The sequence below is a fragment of the Triturus cristatus genome, chromosome 5_1 (assembly GCF_964204655.1).
Source record: "Triturus cristatus chromosome 5_1, aTriCri1.1, whole genome shotgun sequence".
Lineage (NCBI taxonomy): Eukaryota > Metazoa > Chordata > Amphibia > Caudata > Salamandridae > Triturus > Triturus cristatus.
Window position 1 is genome coordinate 588,510,960 of NC_140587.1, and position 23,905 is coordinate 588,534,864.

The window sequence follows — 23,905 nt, forward strand, 5'->3', positions numbered from 1 at the left end:
AGAGATAAATGCTGTCTGTTTTGTAGATAAGCAGCGATCGCTGCTAGGTGTAGGCGTATGGATGAATATGCCAGGTTACACCTGTGAAGATGGAGCAGATAGCATATGATGTGCTGTATGGATGCATCTAAAGGGTTGATTGTATTGTTACGGCAGTAAATAACAAATCTTTTCCACTTTGCGGCATAACATGCTCTAGTGGTAGGACGTCTGGCTTCCATGATGATGTTCATGCAATCAGGGGGAAGGTTAAGGTATCCGAATTCTAGGATTTCAGGAGCCAGATCACCAGGTTGAGCTGAGCTGGGTCCGGGTGCCTGATTTCTCCATGGTTCTGGGTTAGGAGGCATGGGGATAGGTGCAGTTTTTGATGTGGTACCACTGATAGTTGTAGTAGCGTGGTGTACCACGGCTGCCTGGCCCACGTCGGAGCTACCAGAATGAGTGTGAGGGAGTGCTGTTGTAGCTTCCTGACCACTAATGGAATTAGTGGGAGAGGTGGAAAGGCGTATGCAAATCTGCCTGACCAGTTCATCCATATCGCATTGCCGTTGGACAATGGGTGTGGGTATCTGGCGGCGAAGCTTGGGCATTTTTTGTTTTCGTGGGTGGCGAAGAGGTCTATCTGAGGATGCCCCCACTGTTGGAAGAATGGCTGAAGAACTTGCGGATGCAGTTCCCATTCGTGTAGTTGTTGCGTTTGTCTGCTGAGCAGATCTGCCATGGTGTTTTGTACGCCTGGAACGTGTTGTGCCAGGAGAAATATGTTTTGGGGAATTGCCCATCTCCATATGCTCTGGGCTAAGCGGGAGAGCTGGGGAGAGTGTCCCCCCCCCCTGTTTTTGGATATAATACATTGCAGTCATGTTGTCTGTGCGAATGAGGACTGCTTTGCCCGAAATCTGTTTTTGGAAAGATTTTAGGGCTAGAAAGATCGCCAAAAGCTCCAGATGGTTGATGTGGAGCAATTTTTGCTGTGGCGTCCATAGACCTTGCATTGTGAGGTGTAGGAGGTGCGCTCCCCAGCCGGAGAGCGATGCGTCCGCTGTTAGAATCACCTGAGGAACCGGGTCCAGGAACGGCCGCCCTTTGGAAAGGTTTGTGGTGTTCCACCACTGCAGAGAGTGATGTGTGCGGCCGTCCACCAACACCAGATCCGTCAGCTGACCCTGGGCCTGGTTCCACTGTTGTGCTAGGCACTCTTGAAGTGGACGCATGTGTAGTCTTGCATGGGGCACTATAAAGATGCAAGACGCCATCATTCCTATGAGCTTCATGAACACTCTTGCTGGAAGAGTGTGTTGGGGAAGGAATGTTTTGCGTAAGGCTTGAATGCTTGTGATTCTGGCTGTGTTTGGATAGGCAATACCTTTGGAGGTGTCTATAGTGGCCCCGAGATATTGCTTTGTGAGAGATGGTATGAGGTGGGACTTTTGGTAGTTCACCGTGAAGCCTAGCTGGTGGAGCAGTTGGATGGTGCTGTTTGTATGCTGCACGCATTGGTGGTAAGACGCGGCTTTTATCAGCCAGTCGTCTAAGTAAGGGAAGACGTGAATGTGTTGACGTCTGAGGTGTGCTGCTACTACCGCTAGGCATTTGGTAAACACCCGTGGTGCGGTGGTGACCCCGAAGGGGAGGACCGTGAATTGGTAATGTTGCCCGTCCACCACGAACCTGAGGTATTTCCTGTGAGAGGGGTGTATTGGAATGTGAAAGTATGCGTCTTTCAGATCCAAGGTTGTGAGAAAGTCTCCCTGACAGAGGAGCGGGAGGACTTGTTGTAGGGTGACCATATGGAAATGGTCTGAATGTATGTAGGCATTTAGAGGCCGGAGGTCCAGAATGGTCCTGAGGGTACCGTCTTTCTTTGGTATTAGGAAATATAGGGAGTAAACCCCTAGATTTTGCTGATTGATGGGGACCTGCTCTATAGCGTGTTTTTGGAGGAGGGAGAGTACCTCCTGTTTGAGCAGTGTGGAATGTTCTTGAGACATTGGACGGTGCCTTGGTGGGATATTGGGCGGGGTAGATGTTAGCTCGAGACAGTACCCTGACCGAATGATTTGGGTCACCCATTTGTCCGATGTTATGGACTCCCATGCGTGGATAAAGTTTTGTAGTCTGCCCCCGACCGGAGTGGAATGGTCTGGGGGGAGCGGAGGGAAGTCATTGTGTGGGCGGGGTGGCAGAACGGGTGTTGTTAGTTTTGCCCCTGCCCTTATTGTTGTTGCCTCTGTAACCACCTCTTTGGTTGCCCTTTGAAAAGGTATTTTGAGGAGGGGATTTGTAGGAGGTAGAGGTGCTATCGGTGGAGAAGCCTCTGCCTGTGCCACGAAAGGAGGAGCGTCGAAAGGAACATTTAGAGGCTTGTGTTTGGAGTGCCCCCATAGACTTTGCTGTGTCTGTGTCCTTTTTCATCTTTTCCAACGCTTCGTCTACCTTGGGCCCAAAGAGAGTTTGTTGGTCAAAGGGGTGATTGAGTATGGACGCCTGGACTTCAGGCTTAAACCCTGAGATCCTGAGCCAGGCATGGCGACGAAGCAGGACACTGGTATTTATGGCTCTAGAAGCAGTGTCGGCTGCATCGAGGGCACATTTAATGGAGGTGTTTGTAATGAGTTTACCCTCCTGTATTAGCTCATGACCCCTACGCTTGTGTTTCTCGGGGAGGTGCTGCATAAGAGCCTCAAGTTCGTCGTAGTGTGCTCTGTCATAGGGCGCAAGTAGCGCTTGTGTGTTTGCAATGCGCCACATGTTTGCAGCTTGAGAGGCGGTGCGCTTGCCAGACGCGTCTAGGAGTTTGGATTCCTTGTCTGGCGGTGGGGCTTCTCCTGAGGACTGGGAGTTAGCCCGCTTTCTAGCTGTAGAGACAACTAGGGAATCTAAGGGAGCAGGGCCCTTAATGTATGCAGGGTCTGTGGGTGCCGCCTTATACTTTTTCTCTATTCTAGGGTTTAGTACCCTGGCCCTGACAGGGTCTTTGAACACCTCTGCGGCATGCTTGGTGACACCCTTAAGCATGGGTAAGATAGAGGTGGATTTGTCCTGTATGTCGAATGTATCCAGTAAGAAGTCGTCTTCCACTGGTTCAGTGTGCATGTCCACCCCATGGTAGTGTGCTGCTCTCTGCACTAAATGATGGAACCCTAAGGAGTCCTCTGGAGGAGACGGCCTGGATGGGTATAGGTCGTCCTGAGGAATATCGGGTACATCAGGGTTATTGTAATCCTCCCACGGGTCTGGGGTCCCTGGTGGAGTGGGATCCATTGGGGCGTCCGCCGGATAATTGTCCGGGTCCCCGTCGTCCGGATCTGGGGACGGGGCCGGAGAGTAATGAGGTAAAGGTGGCGGAGACCTGGGAGGGGGAGGGGGTGGAGGAGGTAGGGGAGGTGGTAGTGGGGAGGGCACTCTGAGGGGAGAAGTAGCAGAGTCCTTCCGTTTGGGTGGTGGAGGAGGAGCCGGAGTATCAAGGCGTCTTTTCTTGATAATTAAAGTCAATAGTCCAGTCTTTGGATCTTTGGACAGAGTCTTTTGTAGAGTCTTTTGTAAAGGGTCTGGTGTAAACAGAGCCAATGGCGTTGAATCGTCCGTCGGCACCGGTGATTTCGGAACCGAGGACTTCGATGGTTTGTGTGCGCCATGCTTTTTTGGGGCCTCCGGTTTTTTCGGCGTCGAAGGAGTTTTCGGCGCCGGAGCGTCGGTGCCGACAGATTTGTGTTTGTGTTTGGTCGGCACCGAGAGTCCAGGCTTCGGCACCGGTGGCTTCGGAGTCGAGCTGGATATTGCTTTCTTCGGTGCCGGATGCTGTTTTTCGGCACCGGGCGTCGGCTGGCTCGATCCCGAGCTGCCGTGAGACTTTGGAGGCTTCGACACCGGGCCCGAAGGTGGGGTGATCGAAGCATTGGTCTTGGTTTTGCCCAGGCCGGCAGGCGAGGGAGTAACCTGAGTCTCTTTGGTTTTGGGCGCGGGGGTGGGAGGGGGCACAGTACACATGGCCCGCTGCGCCGGTGTGATGTCCTCCACGTCGGAGTCGTCGGCCTCGGAAGCGCCGACGACGTCTTCTTCCTGCTCGGTGTGTGTTTGCCCCGAAGCTTCGGCGCCGTCTCCGAAGATGTCCGGTGGAGCTGCAGACGATGAGTGCGCCATGGTGCGTCGAGCTTTTCGATCCCGGATGGTTTTCTTCGATCGAAAAGACTTACAGGCGGGGCAGTCTCTGGCCTCGTGTTCTGGAGAGAGGCAAAGATTACACACCTGATGGAGGTCGGTGTGGGGAAATTTAGACCCACATTTTGGGCACTTTTTGAACGGAGTCCTTTCCATCGGCCGGGACCGGAGTCGAGGAGGGCCCGAAGGCCGGTGCCGATGTACGGGTTGGAGAAAAGTGCCGCTTCGAGAGATGAAGATGATGATGAAGAAACTCGAAGAAACTAGGATTTTCCGTCGAGGCTGGAACCGTAGAAGTTCGAAGCCGGAGCACGAAGTATCACATCCGAGCCCGATGGCGGAAAAAAACAATCTGAGGATGGAGCCGAAGCCCATGCGCAGTACGGACCGAAGGAGGAGTCACCAAACTCGTGACTTCCAAAGACTGTCCAAGAAGAAAAACAAACTGCAAACATCCGGGCCCAACACCAGATGGCGATCTATGCTAAGTGTACAATCTGCAGCTCATATGCCTCGAACATAACCTTTCAGCTGAAGGGTTATCTGACTCCTTCTGTGGCATGAGGTGCTGCAGTTCAGACTTAGCCAGATCTATTTGAAGACAAACTGAATCGACCAGCCTTGCTTTGGTTTGTAAAATTGATAATCTCAAAGCTCATTTAGTTTCTCTCCACAGACAAACTTCCAGCTGTTTTTAATGCTCTGTACTGCATTGTGAGGCTACATGTACTAGTGATTTTTGTCATTAAATCAAATTTGAAATGCAATTTTTTTATCTGGCCATCCAAACTGAGGTTTTAGATGAATGTTTTTCATGAGTTATCTTTATCGATTCTGTCTCATTCTTTTAGTCATATTTCTGGTCTCAAGGTGTTTGTATCAGTGTCAGGGAAGAGCTATGAATTAGGTTTTGAGATAACAATTATTCTAATCCAGGTCCACATAGAATAATTGTTTTGCGTACTCCTAGTAATCTAGTCCCTGTTAGCTCAACAAAAAGACCATGGTTGTTGGTATTCAGGTAAACAACTCAGAATTCTGTGTGTTCATGAAATAGGATGGAATGGGCTTTGGTTTGATGTAAAGAAAAATTTAGTAAGCCTTGCGCTGCATTAACGCTCCACCTCTTTCAAACTTCACCATCCGCAAATGGGAAGAAATAGACACCAAGGGCATACTCCCATGACAGGTCCCCTAGCATGATTTTCTTTCATACATTGATGGCTGTTTGTGTTTCATTAGGTGCATGTACACCTTAATCATCTTTGAGCAGGACTCTTATACAAAGAGAGGAAGCCAGGGGACTTTGTAGATGCCCCATAACAGAATTATGGACAGAAATAATGAGGGCTTGGTACTCCAGAGATGTTAACCATATGGTGAGCAGGCAAACACTGATGAGAACACGGAATAGGACAGTGACTCAAGCTGAAACAGAGGGGGAAAGAAGAATGGGGATTGGTATGAAGAGGTTCGCCATACGTTAAGAAAGCATCCCTCCGACCCCCCACCTCACCAGAGTCAGTTAGCGGTAACACTGGATGGCGCTACGTTAAACTGTTTGCCAGTAAATGGGACAATCTGTTTATTAATATAAATAAGATATGATTATTAGAAAAAGATGGATGTTGCTCCCTGGAATAAACAATGCTACTTCAAAAAACAGGAACCATAATTAGGAGGTAAAAGGATACTGGTACAAAATGTTGAAGAAAAGAAATAAGGTATTTCTATGATCTCAAAATGCGTTGTTTAAAACTTACTATAGTGAACCCTAAGTTTCTTTTGTCTGGTAAAGTGAAATGTATTCATGATTCCTGGGTGTATGCAAAACTGAATATTTAAAAATTATTAATAAAAACACCTAAATTTTTTTTTTATCTTTTAGCAGGACTCCTACTGAGCAGCAGCCACCCCCCCCCCCCCCTGCACCTATTTTACAGCTCATGAAGGGCTCAAAGAATGAGAGCCACTTGTTATTTAAGGGGGTTATAAGTGGCAGGGCTCCAAAATGCGAGACAATAGGCACCACACAGCGCTTCTATGCAGGCAAAGGGGCAGGAGCCAGAACTGCAGGACAAACCAGCAATAAGTGTTTCATTACAATTGGGACCATGGGAGGGGTCCCCGCTACTAGACCTCAAAGCGCTACACCATAGCTGCAAGGCCCCGTGTAAGGGGCCACCCCCTACTCTGTTACCTAATGGAACAAGACACACTTCACTCTCAAATAGATGGGGAGGGGGCACAAGAAGATCTGCTGCCCACTCTGACTATCCCTACTTCCTGCCCTGGGTTCTGGATTAAGAAAAGCTGCAAGACCGGAACAAAGAAAAAGGAACCCATAGATCAGAGACTTCAGCATTCCCTGATTTGGTAGTCAGGGCTTCATTGTTAGTAAGAATAATGTTCATGTTGTGTTTGGCATAATTTTCTAACATTTGAATGTCCAGTGAAGCGATGTGGCCTCAGTTTATTGGTAATGTCACAACTGAAATACGCAGATGTTCAAATAAAACCAAAGAGACATATGTTTTATATTTGTGGTATTAAACTGGCCTTTTATTTAACGGGTAAGTTGGATTTGCTCAAAAAGGTAGTGATACACAAGCATTTATCACGTTCCTTACTGAAATAAGATGCAGGCCATTTCTGAATTGCACTTTAGCACTATATAAAGCTCTTCTTTAGTTGTCAAACAAATTATTTTAGAAGACATCATTCGGTACTAAAAATACTCACACTTTTGCATTTTAAAACAGTTTAAAAATGTTGAACAAACATCAGTTTATGAAAAATAAACCATTTCATTTGGCCATGTTTTATATCAAAATAGTACATATTAAAAATGACCATTCTTGCAACCATTTAATTCATGAATTTATAAATTAATTCAATGCCTTTTAAATACATATTTTACACATTGTTTCATAAAGTAAATGCTTATAACGACAGAGCTCAAAGTGCTGCTTAGACAGCTGCAGTGAGGGGAAAAAACCGTAGTGTTCACTATAAAGTCGAAGTTTGCAGACACATCGGAAACATTAAATGGTGTTTATGGTCACATTATATAACAACCTGCTGGACCTCTGGTCTCCCAGAGCGAATTTACTGATACACAAAACCATTGTGATCCGTCCACTAACAACAAATAAATTAATTGTTAAAAATATTTTTTTTAAATGAAGCCAAAACGCAACCTTTAAGCATTAAAGAGTAGATGCAAATTACTGAGCAAATTCACATCACTAGAACCCATGACCCCGTAGTGTTTGTTTATATTTACACTACTTAATATTGACTTTTAAAAACCCAACAGAAATTGATGTCTAAGATCGAAATGCTTTTTTCATGAGTTCTTTGTACAAAGCGTATTTTACAGTTCATGACTTTTACCAGTGTCGCCTGCTATCAGGGGGTGAATAGCAGCCAGGTTTCTACTTCCATTATCCCTTCAACCACTCCAAGACATCCACTAGAAACATTCTTTTTGTCATAAGCCTGTTTGCACAGCTAATAACCATCTGAAATAGTGAATTTAAAAGAAAGGCCCGAGTTGGACGCTCACACCAGACAAATACGTTGTTGGATATCACCAGTTGTGGTTTTGTTTACCATCCGTTTGTGTCAGCCAGGCAAAGCGTCACTGCTTCTTGAAAGGAGCACAAAAGGGCGGCTTCATCCACTGAAAAGAGACGTTTTAACATGAATACCCTCTAGATCTCTTTCACACTTTATAGGGGAATGTATTTATATCGACATCTCCGTATTTTGGCTTTCTACTAAACGTATGTCGGTGACAAAGAAGTGGCATTAAATTAAGAACACAACAATCAAACCCAAACACTACAGTACATATGTTCTCATTGCACAATCTCATTGGAGGAAAAATGTTCATCTACTGTTAGTAGCTCAATCTGAGTACGTATTTCGTCATCACACACAATTCTTAGGTAATTTTGGCCGAGAATGAGTAAGGTCGCTGGGGAGATGACAAAACTTCATCTCAAAAGTAAAACTGTTGTCATAGTTATAGTGCTCGTTTAACTGGGAGTAAATATAAGGGCTGTCCTTTCTGTACATCAAAAACTACCTTGTACATGAATGTTTCTGTTATGCGTATTATTTACTACCCAATGGTACTAATTATTTTTTATCAAAGCAATAGGTGTCATTAAAATACCAACGCTTTTTAAACTTGTACACTGTTCCAAATATGAGAAGCTAAACTCTTGACATGCATGAAAAAAATATTAGTTGACAATAAAAAATGTATCTGAAAAGAAGGGATAAGAACCATGAACCTTAATTACACACAAAATGGAAATCTGCAGATGGTACACTGAATCAGCCAATTACACAGATAACTGAAGGCTCATTGAAATCTTTGCCCATTACAGCCCATAAAAATCTTGGGGTATGCCCTTCACATTCCTCCCAGGAAACATACTTAGTCCTGCCTTTTCAGCAGTGCCCTCAGATATATTCCAGGATGGGAGAAGCCACGCAAAAGATGTGATACTAGAAAACCTAGAGTTTGTGAGTGTTCCATGCACTTTACATCAACATTCTTCCATAGCGTCCTTTGGTTACCCTTACACTCCAAAACATACTAATGGTGAAAATCTACAGCACTAGTCGATTCTCCACCATTTGAAGTTCAACCAACAAGCATAAATCTTTCCAGATCCGGGGAAGTGGGATCTAAGAATGTAAAGCTGCCAGTAATTTTTGGGCCACATTAGTTTAAATTAGATGCACAAACAAGTCTGCCAATCAAGTCCCAAGAAACTGTAAATTCTAAAGTAGGTGTAACGTCGAACAGTTACACCTCAACTAAATTAACAGTCAGTGTTATACTTTAATTATGACATTGCAATACTGCAGTTTCATTCGGGTCACATTACTTAGAAGTTGATAGCAGCAATACCCATATGTCATTGTCTACTGCATCCTCATGTCATGCTATCATTGTCAAATCATGACCTAACAAGCAAAGGCGTAGTCACCCATAAAGGGGAACATGACAAAACTCCAACATATCACACAGCAGAAGCTATATCTTTAAAGTGTTTTGTTCTGCCATCTTAAAAGTGCTCTAGGGCGAATCAAAGCGGTTCACTTCCCCTGCCAGTCGCATGGAGGAAGCAAGTTTAAAATCTCAATTAGAGAATGGGTTTCTATAAGCTTAATGATGTGTGAATTGGTGACCACGATAACCAATGTACTGCAGCTTGCAATGGTACTATCAGAACATATGCTTGCACACATCTTTGAATCAACAACACTCTGTGGCACAGGCACAGTACTGGCACCATTAAAGAAAACACAGCCAAAACTTATTTCAGCGAAACGTTGGCACTCCTATGCATTAAAGTAACACAAGAATACAGGATAAACATTAATTTAGCAGCAAATACTTTAACAAAACTTCTACCTAAAATGTAGGTTTTAGGACCTTTGTCAATAATGCCTGTAAAATTTTATAAAAACAGGGAAGGCTCAGATGCCCAAAAATATATCTGTGGGAACAATGCATTTATCAGTGGCCATTTCTTGGTGTTATCCTTTTAACAAAGGCAATCAAGTGTAAATGAGCCTACATATAGCAACTACTCTCCCAATGTGCCCACTATCCAGTTGCTACAAATACATACGTAAAAGGTCTAGATTGCACTATGCCAGGTCGGGTTCTAACCCTGTGTGCAAATGGTCATTCTGATCGGTGGGGTACAACGCTGGTGATGTCAAAGAGGTGAGGAGGAAGGTAAGGGTTATATGGAATTCAGGAAATTGGATTAATATAGCACAGGGCTGCTGATGTAGAGGAGGCAGGCAGGAGTTGTAAAGAAATCAAGTAATTCTGGATATTGGGTCAAAGAGAATGACATGGCTAGATAGGACGATAAGGAAGCGTTCTAGGAGGACTCACAAGAAGTGTTTAAAACTTTATATGTCTTTGTCAAACTGGAATGTACATTAAACTTTTGTAAACATACTTGGATATGTATTCTTAAAATGTTATTTATCGTCCATTTGTGTTCTTTAGATTAAAAGAATCTGAAATAAATATTTACTTTGAGTGTTAGTTCTTAAATCACAGAAATATCTGTGTGCAGAGCTACTTTGAAACGTCGTTCACCTCAACAGTGTGTCAGTCAGTTCACACCTTTATGCTTTCATGCGTGTCCAGGACCTCCATGTCACTTCCGAAAAGATCCTTCATAATGTACCAGAATGGAAGACAAGACGGAATGCCACTGGAACTTAGCCCACCGCGTACGCGTGTTAGTAAAGCAGACGCTGCATTTTCAGTTTCTACACCATAGGCTTTAAGTAAACCAGACGAGAGGATGCGTGAGGATTTTTAAGGCTTCTGGCCACCCCAAGTATGTAGGTTACCCATGCCTGAAGGGGCGCCAGCAATCATTTTTAAGTTAAAATGCTTCCTTTCTTTTCCGTCGCCCATTTTATTGTTTTGTTTTATGTTATAACAAATAAAAAGGATTACATATGTAGGACTATGTACAGTGGACAGTACCATGGTGGACGAGGTCACCGACTGCAGTAATTAACTGCATTCTGCAAATCAGTCCCGATCTTAAAAATTAACAGCAAGTTACATTTGTGAATACTCCTACTTTGGGCTCAACTGTGTGATTTGCTTGAGGGAACAAATTACCCTACATATGTTTTTCCCCTAAAAACAATAAAGTAAAACAGAAAGTGCAAATAACTGAATGATGCATCACCTGCCGTTCTTTACAACAAAATCTGAGACATGGTAAGCGAAGCCATTTACCCTCGCCTCTGTCTCAAAGTAATGGTGTCTAATTCGATCAATTTAATGACCTTACCACACAGTGGAGAGCCAAAACAACAAACCACATCGATGGGGAAACTACCTTTCTCAGAAATAGCCCAACGTGCACAGGCACACAGTGGTAAGCTTTGAAGTATACACCAACTTGGAAGAACTTCCTTGCTGAACAGACTCCTATTTTTCTATTTAAAAAAAAAAAAATCAGTTCCACTTCCCTGAACCCACTTGACAGCAAAACTGAACTCCTCAACTCAATGAAGCTTTGTGCAGCAATGGCGAGGCCAAATAAAACTCCTGGGAAATCAAATTAATGTAGAAAGTAATCAGGAGAATATAAAATCAGGATTGAGATGTTTCAATTAAAGTCTTCATCTTCCCGGTAGACTTCAGCATGTGTGGTCCAAACTGCAAAAAAAAGAGAAAAAATTACTTTAAATTTCATGCTGGTAAGTAATTATATTTACCTTGGTTAACAAAAAATAATAATAACTTTGTTAAACGCTTTGTTCTGGAAATGAGTTCCTGTAAAGCAGATAGGGATTCATGAACTAAAAAAACAAAGGCAATTCACAGTTAATCATACCCAACTGTGTTATGTTTTACGCCTGGTGAGCCCACTTGTATTTATGTACCGCCATTGTTTCATTTATATTAACCAAGTACACTGCACGCATTGCATATTACAATTACAAAAATCTCGAAGCACCTCAGCAACCTGGGATAGAGGACATAAAGGGCCTCAAGATTCAAGTCTGGAGCCTGCATGCTGCAAGCTGCTATATACAACAAATCATCAATCCACCCAATTGTCTCACTAACGATATCGGCTGTATCCCCTATCAACCGGTGGTCATTTGTTATTTCAGTAAACAACTTCAGTTCCTACCTTAGGAAGGAGTTGGATGTCGAGCAGCACTTTCACATATTAAAATTCCACTATGCCCAAAAAGGCCGAGTGTACACAGGAACATCAGTCACAAAAAAGGCTGAGAGTACACAGAAGAACAAGTTACTTACCTTCGGTAACGATCTATCTGTAAGAGACATATATTAGTTATGGATTCCTTACCTTAGCATTACCCCCAGGCGTCGGACTGTATCTGGAGAATTTTTCTTCAGCACTACCCCTGCGCATCGATAGGTGGTGTCAGTCGACTCTGCGTTAGTCGTTGGCGTTGTGATCGATGGAATGACATCGGGGTAACTACTTAGATGCCGCCCCTGCAAGCTGACATCAATTCTTTACACGACATTCCACACCAGAAACGCAGAGCCATGCAAGACACTGACCAATGGTGCATAAAACTTGGGCCCTGAAAGGGAGTCCCTTTCTCTAGAAGTCAGTTCGCAGAAGGGGAAGGATGGGTGGGGCGGTAAGGAATCCATAACTTATATATGTCTCTTACAGATATATTGTTACCGAAGTTAAGTAACTTGTTAATCTGAAAGAGACTTTTAGTTATGGACTCCTTATCTTAAAATAGATACCCCTGCAATACTAACCCCGGAGGTGGTTCTGCGAACCAAGTTCACACCAGGAAGTCCTGATAAACGGAGCGGCCAAATGAGTCGTCTCTCCGGACTTGGCTGTCCAGGCAATAATGTTTAGTGAAGGTGTGTGATGAAGCCCACGTGGCTGCCCGGCAGATGTCATGAAGGGGGACTCCATGTCCCAAAGCAGTAGTGGCTGCCGTCGCTCTGGTGGAATGGGCTAGAAAACCCTACTGGAGGTTCCTTTTTCGGCAAGGAATAACAAATTTTAATGCAAAGAACGACCTATCGAGAGATGGTTGGTTTTTGCACGGTCCGACCCTTCTTGGCGCCCACATAGCCTCATGGGGAGAGGATGTAGCCTTACGGCTAGAGCTGTCGACCTCGGACCTGGGGAACCGGGTTCGAGTCTCGGCAACGACGCTCAACATCCTGTGATTCTGGACAAATCACTATCTCCAAAATAAGGTCCAAGTTATCTATGACAACCTTCTTGAAGCCTGCCAGCTCCCAGATATAGTACGATACTCAGAGGCGACAGTGAGACCATCCTCGAGGGAACTAACTAGCTTCCCCATGATTGGCGAGAGGAAGTTGGTGATTTACTTCTCTCCTCAAAATCGGGATCATCTAAAGACCCCTGTCCAGCCACGGTGCTTCGGGAGGTACTAACGCCATTATTTAATCAAATTCTGGAGCTAGGCAGCTTTCCAGCATGCTGGAAGATGGCCACTATTAGGCCTATCTTAAAAAAGCCCACACTAGACCCCATACAGCTCAAGAACTACCGGCTGATTGCCGGCCTGCCCATAATGGCTAAGATCTTGGAAAAATCAATGAACAGAACCTTGACTGACTACCTCGAGACCAATGAAATATTGGATGTAACTCAGCATGGTTTTAGATCTAATCACTCTACTGAATCTGCCCTGATTGTAGTTACAGAAGAGATCCGCAGAACCATGGCTCAAGGGGGAAATGCAGTCTTGGTTCTGCTTGATTTGTCGGCAGCCTTCGACACCGTGAACCACACAGTGTTGGTTCAGCGGCTCCAAGATGTGGGTATCGGGCGTTGAGCATTGTCCCTCCTATCCTCTTTTCTAGATGGGAGAGTGCAGAGCCTATGTTGGGAGGGTTTGCAATCGGAGAGCTTTTTCTTGCCCTGTGGAGTCCCCCAGGGCGTCGCACTGTCACCTACCCTCTTTAATATCTATATGTTGCCACTGGCCAGTCTGATTAGGAGGCATGGTTTTGAATTAACATCTTACGCCGATGATTCTCAGCTTATAATCTCCATGGTTAAACATCCAGAGAACACGGCTGTTAGGTTTCATGCCTGTTTGGAGGAGATTATATCTTGGATGAATCATAGCTTCCTAAAAATAAACACCGACAAAACAGAGGTTATTGAATTTGGCCAGGGGCAACCTCAATGGGATGCTTCCTGGTGGCCAACTATAGCCGGGGAATGTCCCACCCCTGCATCCAAGATCAGAAATCTGGGGGTTATCTTTGATTGTAATTTAACTTTCTCGGCTCAAGTTAATAGTCTTACCTCTTCCTGTTTCTTCTTAATTAAAACCTTGAAGAAGATTTTTCCCTTCATTAGGAAGGAACAACAGAAATTAGTAGTAGTAGCTCTTTTGCTCTCCAAGTTAGATTACTGCAATGGCCTATTTCTGGGAATTAATAAGTCCCAAATGAACAGGCTTCAATCATTGCAGAATGCTGCTGCTAGATTACTTTTGGATATACCCAGAGGCAAGCCTACCTCTGCGGCTATCCGAACTTTGCACTGGCTTCCAATCCAGCTTTGCATAGAGTTTAAGGCCTTATGTTTGGTCCATAAAGCTTTCTACGGAGGAGGTGCTAGGGCTATGCGCATATTGTTTAGACCTTACATTCCGGCCCGATCGCTAAGATCTGGTACCTTGAATCTTCTTTGCCTGGATAGGATCAGGAAGGCAAGATGGGGTGGTAGAGCGTTCTCCCACCGTGCGGCAAAGCTATGGAACTTGTTGCCTGTAGCCATGCATCTTCAACCTAATAGATTGGCTTTTAGGAGAGCCTTGAAGACTTGGCTGTTTGCTACAACATAGGTGAATGTTACAGCCTACAGGCCTCACTAGGTTCTCTTCCTTTAGCACCAAGACGCCACGGCATACGAGCGCTCTACAAGCATATACCCTATCCTATCCCCACGCAACAAAAATGAATGTGTTCATCTGTAACGAAACTGGTGTTCATGTAAAGTGCTCTGATACCAGATGTCTCGGGTCTAGTTCGCACTATATATAAATAAATTAAAAAAACACACACAACAAAGAGCTGATCATCCACCTGGAATTGCTTTGTGCGATCCAGATATAATGAAAGAGCACGTTTTGGATCCAGACGGTGGAGCCTCTCCTCTTTAGAAGGTTGCGGGAAGAAGGTGGGCAAAGTGATGGTCTGTCCTATGTGGAAAGAGGTGTAACCTCTTTGGGAAGAAAAGAAAGTCGAGTTCAAAGGACAACCTTGTCCGGATGAACAGCAAGGAAAGGAGGCTTAAAAAGAAAGAGCCTGAAGTTCACTCAACCTGCGAGCAGAGGTGATGGCAACCAGAAAAGCAGTCTTTAAGGTCAAGAGTCTGAGAGGATAATTATGTAGCGGAACGAAGGGAGCGCACATAAGGTAAGTCAGAACAAGGTTCAAGTCTCACTGGGGCATTACGAAAGGAATAGGAGGAAACAGGTGAGTAATGCCCTTAAGGAAACGATTTAAAATAGGGGACTTGAATAGAGAAGGCTGATCAGGAAGGCGAAGAAAGGCCGAAATATAGCCCTTGAGGGTTCCCAGAGCAGAGCCCTGCTGAGTCAAAGAAAGCAGGAAGAGGAGAACCTCAGAAACGGGGGCAGAAAGGGGATCCACAGCCTTTGCTGTGAACCATGCCACAAATCTGTTCCATCTACAGGCGTATACTGTTTTAGTAGAGGGACGCCTGGCTCCCAAGACAACACTACAGACTTCAGGAGGAAGGTCAAATGCTATCAACTGTCGCCGCTCAATCTCCACGCAAGGAGGTGGAGGCTGGACAGGTTCGGGTGGAGGACCGTCCCCTGCTGCTGCGACAGAAGATCCTCCTTAAGGGGGGAGTCTGATCAGAGGATCGATGGCCATGTTCAAGAGCTCGGGATACCAGACTCTTGTGGCTCCGGACTGTTCATGAAGAGTTACTTGGGCCCAGTCGCGCTTGAACTTCTTCGGCATTCTGGGCAGAAGTGGTATAGGCAGAAAGGCGTATAGAAGACCGCAACTTCACTCGTGACGAAAAGCGTCGCCTAGTGAGTGCCACCTTGGAAATTCCAACGCGCAGAACTGCTGACATTGCGCGTTCTCTTTGGTGGCGAATAGATCTAACCAAGGCTCTCCCCACTGCCGAAAGAGATCTTGCACCACCTTTGAGTGAAGACGCCATTCGTGATCCATCAAAGCACTGGCGGTTGACTTAGTCTGCCCTGGCATTCAGGGAACCTGCCAGGTGTTGAACCACCAGGGACATGCCCTGAAGTTCCAGCCACTTCCAGAGACGAAGGGCCTCCTGACGGGGTCGACAACCCCACTCCGCCCTGTTTGTTGCAATACCACATGGTGGAAGTGTTGTCTGTGAACACCTGAACTACTCTGTTTTACAGAAGGAAGAAATGCCTTCAGTGCTTGACGAATCGCCCAGGGCTCCAGAAGGTTGATGTGGAGCCTGGACTCTGCCAGAGACCAGAGGCCTCTGATCTCCGCCTCTCCCATATGGCCACCCCATCGCATGAGTGACGCATCTGTCACCATTGTGAAATATGGTGGGGAAGGGAAAGCGATTTGCCGTTGAACCAATCCTGGTTCGTGCACCACCATTGAAACTGATGTGCAGTCCCCGCCGAGATCTGGACGACATCGGACAGATTCCCCTGATGCTGCGCCCACTGGAACTTCAGCTCCCACTGCAGAGCCCGAATATGCCCCCTGGCATGATCCACCAACAGGATGCAGGAAGCCATGAGGCCCAGCTGCCTCAGGGTCATCACCGAAATCCAGGATAGAGGCTGGAACATCGATATTAAAGTCCAAATATCCTGGACTCGCTGTTCGGGAGGATAGGCCCGAAACTGCCCTGTGTCCAGAACTGCTCCGATGAAAAGGAGCTTCTGAGAAGGGTTCAGGTGCGACTTTGGCACATTGAGTGTGAACCCCAGCGAATGCAGGATGTCCGCTGTAGTCTGGAGGTGAACGACGACAGCCTGGGGCGAGGTTGCTTTCAACAACCAGTCGTCGAGATGGGGGAAGACTGGAACCCCTGATTTGCGCAGATGAGCTACGACCACCGCCATCACTTTGTTAAACACCAGAGGGGCGCTGGTAAGGCCAAAGGGGAGCACCATAAACTGAAAATGCTCGTGGCCTACAGTCAACTGTAAGTAACACCTTCTAGGCCAGTAGGATGGGGATGTGAAAATAAGCGTCCTGCTAGTCCAACGCTACCATCCAGTCTCCAGGGCCTAGGGCAGACCGGACCTGAGCCAACGTTAACATTTTGAACTTCTCCTTCCAGAGGAAGCAGGCCTTTGTCTTTCTTGGGCACCAGGAAGTAGTGGGAGTAGCAGCAACAAACTACTTCTGGCACAGGGACGCGCTTGATGGCTCTCTTGGCCAAAAGAGCCACAACTTCCTGCTTGAGCGGGGCCAGGTGATCCTCTGACATGCAATGGAATGTAAGTGCCATGGAGGGATGGGTAGTCTCGAAGGGGAGGGAGTCGCTCCTTCGGACTACCTGCAAAACCCACCAGTCCGACATGATATTCTGCCAGTGGGGGAGGTAATTGCAGATCCTGCCGCCCACTGGCGGCCCTGAAATGTCAGACTAGGAAGGTTTGGAGGCTGCTGCAGAGGGGGCACGAGCCTCCTCCGGGCACTGTGGCAGCAACTGCGCAACCGTGTCCCACACAGAGTGGGTGTAACGGTTCAAGAGACATGCGGTCCTAAGCTGGCGGAAGAAAACATCTTCCCAAAATTATCCAGCTTCTTGGATTCCCTATCTGGGGGAGCAGTAGGGAACGTGCCTTTAGACGTGGTCACTTGGACCACCAAGCTCTCAGGGGTAAGGTGTTGGGAGAGGAAAAGGGAGTATGCCCGGGGCCGGGCAGTGGCGTCGGACAATCATCATATCCACAGGAGCCCCTGTGCTGGGCCTGGACCAGGTACCCAGAAGGATGTCTGTGAGGGCCTCACTGAACGGCAGCAGGGACTCCTAAGAGGCTGCTGCTGCTTGAAGCACCTCAGTCAGGAGGTTAGTCCTGAATGCCACCATAGGTAGCTCAAAGCCCAAGGCCTCAGCCACCCTACGCAACAGCACAGCGTAGGAGGCTCCCTCCTCCGTAGCCACGGTAGGGGGAAAAAGCATGCCAAGGTCTGGAAATGCATCCAGACCACTGGCCTAACCCAGTTCCTCTGTCCAGTCCGGGACTTCCAGCTGGTCTGCCACAGGGTCAAACGACCCCTCCCAGTCCTCCTCACCCTCCTCTGGCTGCTACTCAGGGCGATGAGGAACGCCAGGATAGAACAGAGGTGCAAAAGTACCGGTCGGCGGCAGTGGACGCCAGTCCAGCTCCGTGTCCATGTCGAAGGGGAGGTGTCGTAAGGTCGACCGGCGCCTATCTGGTACCAGGCCTGGATCCCTGGGGCCCTGCTGGGCTGAAGCTGCTGGCATCGAAGGCATAGAACCCCCAGCCGAGTCAACAGGGCTCTAAGGCGCGCTGGCGGAGTCGGGCTGCCCAAAGATGGATTGGAGGGCTTCGTTTAAGCTACGAAGGTGGGCAGGGGTCGCTTCGGCTCCCGGGAGGGTAAGGAAGCTCGGAGTCGACCCAACAGGCTCCGCAGGCGGAGCCGGACGACCACCTTCCGCATCTCGCGTCGGCCGACAGATGGGGAGAAGGCGAACAGAGACGGTGCTTCTTCGCCTTCTTCTTGTGCTTCGACTTACCCGAAGACGAAGACTTGGAAGAGGAGTGATGGTGGTGACAATGCGACCGGTCCCACGACCTCCCTCTCGACCGGGACCTCAAACGGCACGGAGCTGAATGCGATCCTCCAGAAGCTTTCGGAACCGCTCCCGCAAAGACTTCGGGTTCATGGCACGGCAGTCGGAGCATGACTTCGGGTTGTGGTCACGCTCCAGGCACCAGAGGCATACAAGATGTGGGTCCATGACGGACATCAACTTGTGACAGGAGTCACAAGGTTTGAAAAACGGTCCGACGATGTGACATCCTTTGCACTAAGAGTTGAACAACTCGAAAAAATAAGTCGACAAAAAGTTGGAAACACTCTAGTCAAAAAAGACTAAGGGCACCGCTCTCACCAGATATGCGCTAGCAGGCGCGGAAAAAGAAAGAGCTGATGTCAGCGCGCAGGGGTGGCGTCTGAGTAGTTACCGCAACATCATTCCGGCGATCACAATGCCAATGCGGAGTTGACCAACGCCACCTACCGACGCGCAGGGGTAATGCTGAAGAAAAATTATCCGGATCCAGTCTGACGCCCTGGGGTAATTCTAAGTTAAGGAATCCATTACTAATAGTCTATTTCAGATGCTGATTTCTATTCCAAGCCTTTTTAGGAAAGACTGTATGCCCCTCCTTTTCAGATGAAGGCTTATTCTGCGTTTGAGTAAAATGTCTAATTCCCTGATTAGTGCGCCCCAAGGATTTATATACGTTCACAATAATCTTTGGCAATTCACGTTGTTTATCCAAGTCAGCCACTGCTTCCAGGCGTTGACTCACCTGCAAGCTAACTGCTTACCCCTGATGTTCACAAGAATCATGTCAGAGACAATAGGGAACACACAGACTAATCTCATCCCCAACTCTAGGGCGGCCTCTGCCCTGTGTTCATCTTGAACCTTCTTAAGAACCGTCGGAAGCACGGTCATGGAGGGGGTGCCAAAATACAGCAAATAAACTGCCGCAAACACCTTCCCCCCAAGTGGTGCAATCAGCCAGATTGGGAATTAGGCCTTTTGGTAAACTCATTGTAAGGATCCGGTGTTCATCCATAGGAGAAGTGTGTGTAAAAACAGCTTCGAGTTGCTCAAATTTTTCGGCCAACCTGAAAAGAAAATCATCCCTATTCTGAGGAAGTTTCCCCATCACTGAATTAACCATGATAGGACTAATAACCACACCACCATGCCCAGGTGGCAGAGCGGCACCAGCCGGAGCTGCCGGTACATTACGAGACACATAGTGAATAACACTTCTGTGTATATGAATAAAGGATGTGTGTAATATGCGCAACTCTGTGTGTGAAACACCAAGATAACTAGGATGTGGTGTAAATCCCGCCAAAACGGGCCATGTGGCCCCGTCGACTGATAGGGGGCCGAGACGGACCACTAAAACAGGGAGAGGAAGGGCGCCATTGAACCATATGGTATGCTCCCAAGCTGACAACGGAACTTCAAGTACACGATATGGACGGTAAACCTGTGGAATCGCACCACGTTCATATTCATGAAAGAAATTATCGTTTCCATCAACAGCTGGAAACTTAACCCAGGAGTAAAAAACCTTGAAGTGGAAAGCAGCATCCGCCTCTATGACAAATTTAAAATCCGCTCCCACAACTGGGACTCTATGCTGGGTCAAATGAGCAGAAACTGCGGTGCAATTAGGTGCAGCAATGTTAATTGCCATTATAGGCACTATAATGTAAGCAAGGAAAACGGTAGCGCAACACTGGGTCAAGAACAAACAAAACTAAACCTTTTAAAATTCAAGCTTGAAAAACCTATATGAACTCAAATATAGGAGGTAAACCCCGTGCACCACGGACATCTCCAAAACTGGTGAGAGGGTATTGTGGACAAGTGCTACTCAGGGGTCTCGTGACTAAGTACCAGACCAAACGTTGATCGCGCTATGTTGCAGGGGTTCTGCACATACACCGAACTAAGCACAGGATTATAAGACCTCGGTGTATAGGGGCTAAGCCTTCCTACCACCATATTGCCCACGACCGACTAGCTATAGTCTCTCACTTGCTATCCTACACACTCGCGGAGAAGCAAATGATTAGGCACCCCACAACACTCCAGGATCTCTTAGGAATCGCGGTAACAAGACACACTTTTTTGCTCACACTCTCGTACCTGTACACAATAAGATCTGACTGAGACAATAATATTTTTTTAAATGTTTATTTTAACTATGGTGCTCTAATATGCAGAATACGTGCCACAACAAGCAGAACAAGCATTTGTAATGCAATAGGTCTCGCATTTGCAGAGTTTAATCTGTTGGAATTGTAAATGACAATGGATTTTATTTATCAGTTTAAAAACAACACAACTAAATGGCATTGTCATTTGCAATGCCAATAGCTCAAACTCTCGTAAATGCGAGACCTATTGCATTGCAAATGCTTGTTTTATTGCGGTGTCAGCTATTCCTCTTGCATGCACACTGGCCTGGTCTGCTTAAAAAGTGCCAAAGAAGGGAGTTAGAGGCAACATCTGTACTGCGCACGTGCCATTTACCCATAGTTCTTATTTGCAGAGGAGCACCATGAAATCAAAAGAAGCCAATGACCGGACCCATTTTCTGTCGCAGTCGGACCCGGATTGTTGCTCAGGCTCTATTTTACTGTTCATATACACCAAACACACGGACTATCGCGGAGGACAGGACGCATTTCCAATTGCTGCTAGATGCAGACCTGAGACGAGTCCGGCATGTTCATGAAAAGCAGGATATTCTGGGTTAAAAGGAACTCCGGAAATAGTGCTTGCAACAAATGTTTACCTCTTGACAGATGACTAAGCCGGGGATTGTAATTAGCATTACTGTTTTTAAGGTCTTAATTCCTCGTCTGGTTTTAGAGTCGGGACGACATGTGCAGCCGGGACAGGGGCATTGGGAATGGTGGCGCGTGTTTAATTTTTGCGCCAGGCGAGACCTAAAAACAATAACAAATTGCACCTGTTTACAAACGCTGACTGCGGAGAGGCCAACAAACGAATGGGCACTGAATTCAAGTTAGCATTAGTGAAGTACGGAAGGTGTTGGCGCGAATGAGACGCGCGAGAAGTCACCAGTGGTGGGTAGTGGGAAAAGCTGGCACGGATAGGCAAAGTGAAAAGCTTCCATTGTTACCCCTTGTGAACATCTGAGGCAGGTAGGTAACGCGAGGAACAGCGTAGGTGGGCACAGGACTTGTGCTCCTTCCCTAGGTATCCGGGCAAACACACACACAAACTTAAAAACACAAAAACATACACCCACAAACACAAAAACACACACCCACAAACACAAAAACACACACCCCCACACACACACACACCCACCCTCCACCCCCTACCCTGTAATTAGAAGCAGTACCGTGGCAAACAACCAGCTACAAGAAGAAAAAAGAATAACAGCCTTAATTCTGCCTAGGAAAGTCACATGAAGAGCTGTGTGTGTGATCCTCTGCGTTTTACCTCCCGGTGATCAGTTCCTTTATCTGAAGATATTGTTCAGATCGCCTTTCTCTTCTAACAGACCGTCCTCAGCCCTGGCCTATTGTATAACAGCAAGTTTAAAACTACAAGTCCCAGAGTGCAAGGCGCTGGGTGACACTGCCAGGCTCTAGTCTGGACCCGAAGGTGGCAGCAGCTTGTCCTGCTCTTTCCCATATCTGTGAGCATGTGGATGGGACCCGCTGTGCGCCCTAGCAGTCTTAAGTGGAATGTGTAATGGGCAGTCTGCTTTCAGTGGTTGAGTTAGCGTTTTTTGTGTATTTTAACTTGCTGTTATGTTCGACGTCCTTCTGATGTAGCGCTTAAATAATAATACACAATTCAATCGTGTAACACAATGGGGTATCTTGGTGCAAATTAACATATATATTGTTAATAAACTGAACGTTCTCATGTTACCAACTTCGGAAGGATGAAACCTGGGAGTGGATGTGGCGTACAGCTACTGATTCTGGAACTGGGGAGTCCGGGTTCAAATCTCGGCGTCGGCTCCACACCCTGTGAAACTGAGCTAATCCCTCAATCTCCTCGTGCCTAAAAGACTAAACAAGTGAATGTCCTTTTGTAATGTAAGCGGTGCATATGTAGAGCTCTCCAATACCTTTGGGTCGAGTTCGAACAATGTAAAACCTATTAAAACAAGCACGCCTCGCGCTGAAAGTTTTAAAAAAAAGCATCAAAGAAAGGAATGGGCAGGAGGGTTGAGAGAGAGAGGGGGGAGTAACAGCAGCTGTTTTTGTGGTGCCATCCGCCTTGCAGGAGCGAGCAACAGCCAATTAGCATGCGCGCTGCTGCTCGCTCCCGCAAGGTGGATGCCGCCACAAGCACGAGTGTGTTTGGAAATGAGCAGAGCAACGGCTAAAGGCCCTCCTATGCAGCGCATGCGCGCTGCCTTAGCGAGACCTAAAAATGCATAACACCAATATGGTTAACATTGCAGCTAGGCCATACATCATAAAGGGAGATGTCATTGTATAAAGACAATAGAGAAAGGACTATAGTGTCTAACCTCCCTCCCTCGGTAAGAAGTAGTATTATTATGTAATAGAAGATCTCTGGGCTTTGTCAGTCGACACCGCACATTAGACTATAGATGGTATTTCTACATCGTAGGTGCGTGTTGCTCTTCTCCCTGGAAAGGTCACTCTCTAAGTGTGTCTCACCTAAACATGTCTCCCCGTAATATCAGAGTACGAGCTTCAAGCAGCAGCTGCGTTTGTGTGTTTTGTCTAGGTGCTAGGGCCTGACCAGAACTCAACAACAAGGGGCATTGTTTATTGACCTTGCCCACAATGTTCAGACTAAACTCCAGGAACAAGCAGAGAACGAACACAGCAAACAGTTCTCATGTGAAAGGCATAATCAGAGTCTTGCAAAAAATAAAGTTTTGTAGTAACGTGCGCAAAAGCTGCATCATCACTGCAGGGCTCATTCTAACTTAGTAATGTCGACAATGTCCCCATTGGCAACGTGACAGTTTTTCTACTAGCCATCGCATCTGCAAGACGTATTAGCGAAATTCAAGCTTTCGCCATAATGGAGCCTTACCTCCAGTTCCTGGAGGACACAGTAGCTCTGTGGACAAATCCTTCATTCATTGATTCCCAAGGTGCCTTCAACATTTCACCTCAATAAACCAGTGATCCGGCCTTTATTTTTTCCCAATTCTTCTTCATCAGCAGAGAGAGCTTTGCACTCGCTGGACATTAAGCATGGTTTGAAATTCTATTTGCAAAGAACTAATACTTTACGGATATCAACCCAGTTGCTCATCTCTTTCTCTGCTCCGAGAAAAGGATAGGCCTTAATGTGGGCTATTATTGCTCGCTGGTTTTCCTCAGTTATACTCTTCTGCCCTCAAAAGACAGCGCGTCCACTAT

The 23,905-nt window shown here is 46.6% G+C and overlaps 1 protein-coding gene across 1 annotated transcript in view; it reads right to left on the reverse strand.

The window, feature by feature from the left end:
* Positions 1-6,697: 6,697 nt before the first annotated feature.
* Positions 6,698-23,905, reverse strand: part of MTFR1 (mitochondrial fission regulator 1) — a 310,359-nt gene continuing 293,151 nt past the window's right edge. The window contains exon 8 of the mRNA XM_085605528.1: positions 6,698-11,392. Within this exon, the coding sequence (XP_085461654.1) occupies positions 11,327-11,392 (66 nt within the window). The 3' untranslated portion in view covers positions 6,698-11,326. The remainder of the gene's footprint in view (positions 11,393-23,905) is intronic.